The sequence below is a fragment of the Notothenia coriiceps genome, unplaced genomic scaffold, assembly GCF_000735185.1.
Source record: "Notothenia coriiceps isolate Sejong01 unplaced genomic scaffold, NC01 NC01_scaffold00015824, whole genome shotgun sequence".
Classification (NCBI taxonomy): domain Eukaryota; kingdom Metazoa; phylum Chordata; class Actinopteri; order Perciformes; family Nototheniidae; genus Notothenia; species Notothenia coriiceps.
The window spans coordinates 1-7,948 of record NW_011348525.1 but is presented as its reverse complement, the minus strand read 5'-3'; the positions used below and the strand labels follow the sequence as shown (position 1 = coordinate 7,948).

The 7,948-nt window shown below is 39.4% G+C and overlaps 1 protein-coding gene across 1 annotated transcript; it reads right to left on the bottom strand.

Moving 5' to 3' along the window:
- Nucleotides 1-1,087: 1,087 nt before the first annotated feature.
- On the bottom strand, nt 1,088-6,737 carry LOC104949278 (delta-like protein C). Its single transcript, XM_010775611.1, has 4 exons — nt 6,252-6,737; nt 2,835-3,528; nt 2,584-2,698; nt 1,088-2,452 (listed from the first exon to the last, which is right to left on the bottom strand). The coding sequence occupies exons 1-4, from the start codon at nt 6,496-6,498 to the stop codon at nt 2,447-2,449; spliced, it is 1,062 nt and encodes a 353-aa protein (XP_010773913.1). The 5' UTR covers nt 6,499-6,737; the 3' UTR covers nt 1,088-2,446.
- Nucleotides 6,738-7,948: the final 1,211 nt, after the last annotated feature.

Sequence of the window (7,948 nt, the reverse complement as noted above, 5' to 3'; positions counted from 1 at the left end):
AAGCTTCTCCCTTTTAAAAGGTGCCATCAAAACCAAAACATCACAACATACGACAACAAATACACGCAAAGTGCAGTGATTACTCCAGGGGGATAAAACAAATATGTAATAAATAATAATAATAGGTATGTATGTACTTGGTGGAGCGTCTCCTCTTATTCAATCTGTCGGACCCAAAACGCCTAGTTTCCTGGGTTTTTTCATGTGATTATTGTTATTATTAGTTAAAGGGGACCTATCATGCAAAATGCACTTTTTGATGTCTTTTCTGCATCAACATGTGTCCCCGGTGTGTCGGGGAACTCACGCAGCGTCAGGAAATAAAACCCTCTCTCTTTTCCTCCGTACCCAAATCTCTAAAAACGGGGGAACAACGGAGCTGATCCAGATTTGCATCCGATATGACGTAATATCTGAAATGTGGACCCACGGCCCTATCAGAAACGTTGCTATCAGAAACAATGCCCGACTGTTTTGGACGTAATATGGTCGGTGTTTACATTAGCATCGCTAACACTCAGAGCTAACCTGTACTGGAGAGCATGTGTGTGAAGAAGCAGGAAGTAAAAAGGAACTCACCTTGTGGTATAACCGGCAAGAGAGAAAGCCTTTGAGCTCCATACTGTTTCAGAGATAATCCTTGATCTAATAATCCTTGCATTTTAGACAATATCTGCCAGGTCTCGCATGAGCCGGCATAAGCTCCGCCCCCTCTTATTTTATTTCCGTAAAAAAAAAAAGCTTAATTTTTTTATTTTGCCTTTATTTATACAGATATCTCAAGAGAGACCTGTTTATACCCAGAATCAGCACTTTGGAAACAGGAAGTGAAATAGAGGGATATGAGGCATGGCTAGAATGGGTGATCTGTTTGGGATTTTGAGCAAAACACGTAAAATGAAAAAAAAAACGTAATATGGTCGGTGTTTACATTAGCATGGCTAACACTCAGAGCTAACCTTTTTGATGTCTTTTATACATCGATATGTAGCTTATGTGCATATGCCAATAAAACCTTTGAATCTTGAATGAATTGAGTCAATATGTGACAAGTGTAAGAAAATGAAACAACACAATGACGTTATTTTACTAATTTATTTCTGAAAAAATATATTTCTTGATTCTGACAGAGACAATAACATAGACATATATACAATTCTCTTTCATAAATACACAATTATTTACAAAAAGTCTAAATTAAATAGGGAAAAACTATTTTCTGGAAGATATGTACACATTGCATTGCTTTCTTAAATTAACGAAGATAATACAAAGACACGACTACACAGAAACGACACGTATTTTTGGTATCAAATAGATTAGGTAATTAAAAAAAGGAATAAAAAACTCTCTCCGTGGTCCTTCAAGGTATTTTTTTTTTTAAAAAAATAACCACTTAACACCCGGAGCTGTGCCTGCGATGCAGAACAGAAGCTGGTGTATTTTAAATTGTTTTAAAATAACTTGCAGTGGTTTATAAAGGCAGCAAGTTTTAGCTTTTTGATTCATAAAAAAATAAACTTGGTATAAAAATAAACGTGGTAGAATCACAGGAAGACAAACGGAAAAACGATGATATGATTTGCAAGATGAATCCAGCTTGGCTAGACCTTCATCCAGCCTACTTTTCTTTTCATATATATTTTATAAATTGTCAAAAGGTAGATTATCTGTTCATGAGGTGAACGTGTGGGAAACAGCTGGTGGTTGATGGAGTTACGAACTCTCCCTGATTCACCTGAAACATCACAGTTTAAAATAAATGTCTCCAGTGATACATGTTTCCTGGTCTCGTAAAATACAGGATTTGTGACACGATTAAAGTCATTGGATTGGAGTCCGGTTGCAGAAGAGGCACTTCAGAGTCTGCAGGATTGTAAGGTTTCTTCTAACAGGCCACGATGTGATGCTTCACTTTCAAAGACAGCAAAACAGAGACGAAAATGGACGGAGTCACAGAGCTGTCCACTTCAGCTTTCAGACGGGAAAAGTTCAGGTGGTTTAACTTCGGATCAAAAAGTTTCCGTCTCCATTTCTTGTAGAAATCTGATGATTAGGAGATTGTACAGGACACGCGACGATAAGGAAGCTAAGGCACCGGTCTTTCCGATTGGTTGTAAAGTATTTTTCTTGTTCACGTTTCATCCAAAAGAAATACAGATACACAGACAGGGATATTATATTAAGATTCAAAAGTATAAAAAAAGATAAATAGTGCAAATGACGCCGGACATTCACTCCCTCCTCTCTCTTCTTCTTTCTTTCTTTTCATTTCAGAATCATTGTCATCCGATCATTGTCAATATCGAAGCAGAAAACAAGTCCTTTTTCTTTTTGTTTCTTTCCATTGAGCAGCAGTAATAAATATTAAATAACATATCATGTGTAGAATAGATCCTCTGGATGTCGAAGTTTGAGGTCTTCAGCGTGAAAGTTGGTGTGGAGGTTAAACCTGAGAAGAGAGAGAGAGAAACAGCGGTTAGTCGTGAGCGTACAGGACGATTTCTGATGGGTCAAATTGAACAAACACAGCTTCATTTATATGAATTGTTTTGTGTGGTTGTGTTGGTATTCGGTCCTCACCTCAGTAGCAAACACACACTGCTCCATCTTCTCCGGGATGATGTAAACCGGTTGATAAAGACTGTCCTTTCCGAACCCAAGAGGAGGAACGATGATTGTCGAGTCACGCTTTTTACTGCAGGAGAAAACAGAGAGATGGAGTTATTACTCTGGAAACATTTCACAAGAAGTCATTTGTATACAGAACAGATGAGATTTCAGAGAAGGAGACAAAGAAAGGATGAAACTTGAAACTATCATTAGGTTCTTACAGGTCAAACTTGGCCAGGCGTTGCTCTTCTTTAGCCAAGTTACAGTCCGCCATCTTGTTTCTGAAAATACCCATGCTGTCTCCACCGTTCTCCACCAGCGCTGCGTTCTTATTGGACACTTTAAGTTGCCCCCCAGGTATGAGGAAGGCCTCCTTTTCCCTCAGTGGTGACCCTGGTAGTCCACCAATCATTGCGTTGCGATTGTTCACCGCCTCCAGGTCGTTCTTCACCGACCGGGTGATAGCCGTTAGCTTCCAGCCGCGGTGCAGCTGCCTCATAATGTGAACGCCAACAACAACGAGCAGAATTAACGTCACGATACCAAGAGCGATGGCGGCGATCAACGCTGGAGACGAATCCTTATCTGGAGGAGTTGCAGTTGGTTGGTTGTATTCACATCTAGCACCCATGAAACCCATTGGACATTGGCACACTGGGCCGGTGTAATGTGTGAAACATTTCCCACCGTTTTCACACGGGAACTGGTCGCAGGGACTGGTTCGCACGGAGCAATCTTTTTCGGCGAATCCGAGCGTGCACGTGCAGGTGAAATCGTTGATGCCGTCCACGCAGGTGCCGGCGTTTCGGCAAGGGTTGCTGGAGCAATCGTCGATGTTTGTTTCGCAGCGAAGGCCCGAGAAACCGGGGCGACATTGGCACATGTCTGGATTACCGGGCTCCAGACACTGAGCACCTTTAGAGAGAAAGGCAGAGGAGAGTTTAGTTAAAAATGCAAGCTTAAAAAGATAAAGATAAGATATTGCACTTTTCTTTTTCATTCAATTAAAATACTAATCAACAAAAATAAAGTGATAAAGTAATTATTAAAACAAGATAGCAAAGTAAAAAGTTGTGCATTTGTTTGAACATGTTAAATATATTTACATAAAGAATAGACGATAGATAGATGGATAGATAGATAGATAGATAGATAGATAGATAGATAGATAGATAGATAGAGAGATAGATAGATAGATAGATAGATAGATAGAGAGATAGATAGATAGATAGATAGATAGATAGATAGATAGATAGATAGATAGATAGATAGAGAGAGAGATAGATGGATAGATAGATAGATAGAGATATATAGAGAGAGAGAGATAGATGGATAGATAGATAGAGATATATAGAGAGAGAGAGATAGGAGTTAAGTATGTAAACTAAATAAAATGGGCAGATCCAAACATATTAGATTACATATTTTTAACAGCATGTGAATTCAAAAAACAGAGGACCAAGGATGGAGCCTTGTGGGGCGCCAGAGTCGAGACTTAATATTAGCATTAGCACTAAAAAAGAGAGAGGGGCGAAGAGGGAGGAACACATGTTTATTACATTTCCTCTCAACAGCTGACACTCAGCAGGAGTGACATGTGTGTGTGATTAGAAACATCCTGAGGGAATGTTTTCCAGTATCAGTGGAGTTTACTATAAAACACTGAAGAGCTTTTTGTGAATTAGGAACAGACCAGCAGTAATCCACAGAATTATCTAATTTCCCACGATTATTTGTATGGAGATCATAAATGATCGCTTGGTTTAAAGCTTGCAAACCCATTTCTGTTTGACATTTAACTTGGAAAGGAAGTAGGCGAGAGGACACTGGTTTTGCAACGACTGTGGGGTCGACACACTCAGACTCAATCTGCAGAATAAACGCTGTAAAAACAAACTCGTGTATCAGCTCCATATTTGGTTGTTCTGTGCAGCTGATGTGTTGCAACACTGTAAACAGAGCGAAGTTACCAGCAACCACTCTGCAGTTATGAGAGGCTTTTTTCCCCCTGTGAAGCTCGCTGAGAGGTAGGAAAGATTACAGATTGAAGATAAACAGGCGGCGGGTTTCTGCAGACTAATGAGGACCTATGGGACGACTGAAAACTGAGCTGGGACCCTCAGAGACAACTCAAAACGATAACTGTGTAACATTCAGGTGATTAAGTTTTTGTTGTAAGGAGCCGTCTGATCCTGATTATCTGTCTGCTTCAACAGAAAATACATGAGAACAGGTGGAGGAGGTTGTAAAAACATCCCTACTCTTAAGCTTTTAATACCTGATTTGTAACAACCCTTAATAGTTGAAAGAATTCCAAATTAAACTTGCAGAAACTTGTTCCACCACATGTCACCCAATGGAAACTAATGGTATGCTTTATAAAAGAGCAATTTACCTGCAGTAAACGTGCATCCAAACATGGTGCACAAACAGTTTGCGTGCCAAAGCGAGGTGCAACGGACTGAGTTCTCTTGTTAAACTTTTTTTTTGGCACACAAGACCAAGCATTTCCATTGAGAATGAACCGTGGTTAGCTGAGAACGGTTGCCAGTGCTGGATTTCTGCCCAGAAACAGTGCAACCAGGTAGAGAAAGACAGATAAACTCCTGCTAAAAACAGACGTGTTTGTGGCTGCAACAATGAGGTAAGACGTGCTGATGTTGACAGACTGAAGATAAGACGAGTTCAGCGGCTCCTACGTGACAATCGAGGAGTTTGACATGCATTCAGATATCTGATGAGAAGCTTTAAACCCAAACATCATGTCTGCATTCTGGGAGAAATGTGAGTTTCTTTCACATTGACCGTAATGGGTTAACTATCATCAAACAACTCTAACTTATTAGTCCTTGCTTTCAAGCAGTTGCCTTTGCACTGAGGCAATCACTGTTCTATTATGTTACAAAACAGATCAGTACTGTTATTAAATGACATACTGTTCCAACTTAATGCAAGATAACCCTTCAACACCCTTCATGATGAACAGCGTTCAACCGGTTGGTATGTGTCACGAACTGTGAGAAAAATGTCTAAATATTTCTAAACAGCCTGCAGCAGGTGAACCAAGTCAAGATCTATAAGCAGATGAACTACCAGATAAGAAAACTATAAAAAAACACCTCAACCACTTTTGCAGCTCAATCTTCGCTTTGGATCCATGGTTACATAATCTTTGTTTAACCTGCATAACAGTTTCTAGTTCTCCAGTAGTAGCAGGACACTTTGGCTGCTTGGCAAACCTCCAACTAGTATACCAACAACACAGGTAAGATTTCAAGTAGCTCACAGCTTCTAAAAACAAAAACCCTCAAACACAATTCAATCCTCTAATTCTCACAAAGCGGAAAAGGCACAAAGCCAAGACTCTCGACATACATCAATATCTGCTTCACAGGGAAATGGAGGAGAAACTGATTACAGGAAGTGGATGAATGTCGGCCGCCTACATGTCTGAACTTCTAGATTATCACAGAGTTGTATCAGCCGACACAAACAAAAAAGGCCAGGCTGTTGTTTTGTGGATTCTGTAAAAATGTAACCTAGCTGGCAAGTACTGACAGGAGTGGACCAAAAAAGAGATCCGGGTGTTTTTGAATTCCTTTCCTTCTTGTTAATATTGATATTGAGGTGTTTCGTACCGTTAGCGCAGGGGTTGCTGCTGCATCTGTCGATTCTCTTCTCGCAGTTTGATCCCATGAACCCGGTCGGGCATCGGCAGCTGTATCCATCGGAGACGTTTTCCACACATGTTCCTCCATTAAAACACGGCCCATCTGCACAAGTCATGGCGATAATCTCACAGTTTTTCGCGTAGAAGCCCTGAGGGCAGGCGCAGGAATGATCATCTTCCAAATCCTGGACGAAAGAAGAGGGGAAAGCAAACATGGTGAGTACGGGTTGACGAGAGAACTCTCTTCTGATTGGTGGATTTCAACCTGTTAAGCCCCGAGCCTGTTTTTCAGGTCTCAGGCTCGAAAATGACATTCCCAGAACAAATGACCATATCTTCCCTTCTAAAGGGGGTAAATTAATAATCTTTTTTCTCAAAGTAATGATAAACCTGTGAGTTGGATGTAGAAAAGTCTGAATCAATATAGATGTTTTTATTTTAAAGTGAATTCAGATGATAAAATGTAATTGTGTCCGTCCAAAAACAAAACATTACTTAACGTGAAAACCACCCTTGAGTGATGGGTTAGTAGACTAAAAGCTTTAGGAATCCAAACTACAACATATAAGAAGTACCCTCTATCAAGATTGATGCAAAACAAGTGAAATTTGACCTTTTTAGAGAGGTTTAGTAAAAAATCCACTTCTGGGGTCATTTGGGTGGATTTTCCATATCTTTTTTTAAATTTATTTAATCGTTTATTTGGCAGGGACAATGCACAGTAATGAACACTTAAAACATTCAAACGTGTCAAGCGTAACAGTGCCAGATGTAGCTTCGAGCTCATTTCCATCTGCAGTCCCTCACATAAAACATTTAAGAAAATTACATTTTACAAACATAGCAAAAACAAAATACATGATATGCAAAAAGTGCAAGAGAGCAAGAGCAGCATACACAAGTATTTACCACATGGCACTACAATGTAGCAGCTACGACATGTAAGGTGCAAGAGGAGATACCCCTGTGTTAAAGTGCATTTAGCGGTGATTACACGTCTGTTTGTTTCTCATCCATTCTCTGAGTTGACCTTTTAAAGCTATTGAGAGTGGGACAACCCCGTGTCTCAGTTGAGAGGCTATTCCACAATGAGCTGCCGTAAGAAGTACTCAGATCCTGTACGCAAGTAAAAGTAGCAATACTAGATTTCAAAAGTAGTTTTTTTTAAGCGGAAAAGTCAAGCATTTTACCTTAAGTAAAAGTACAAAAGTATTAGCTTCAGAACATACTTAAAGTACCAAAAGTCAAAGTACTCCTCATGCTTAATGGCCCATTTCAGAATCACTAGTTACTGCGTTACCATTATGTTTTTATCACAACCGGTAAAGGTGGAGCTAATTTGAATAGCTTTATATACGACAGCTGGATATATTAACCTAAACATATATGTAAAAATGTATTTAATTGATTTAGACTTTGTGTTAGCTAATAATCCATACCAAAAAAGTAAATAAAGCTGTAAAATAAATGTAATGGATTAACAAATACGATATTGGCTTCTAAAATGTAGTGGAGGAGAAGTATAGAGTAGCATAAACTGAGAATACTCAGTGAAGGTACCTCAAAACTACTTTTTCTTTTTTAAAGGTCACCTATCATGCTATTTTTAGGCAGTAGCATAGGTCTCAGATATATACAAATATATAAAAAACGTCTGAAGTGTTT

Coding starts and splice junctions, on each gene's coding strand:
- LOC104949278 (XM_010775611.1), bottom strand. CDS start 6,498: ATGTTTGCTTTCCCCTCTTCTTTCGTCCAGGATTTGGAAGATGATCAT. Junction 3,529..6,251: donor CAGCAACCCCTGCGCTAACG/GTACGAAACACC, acceptor TTCTCTCTAAAG/GTGCTCAGTGTCTGGAGCCC. Junction 2,699..2,834: donor CGCCTGGCCAAGTTTGACCT/GTAAGAACCTAA, acceptor TTTCTCCTGCAG/TAAAAAGCGTGACTCGACAA.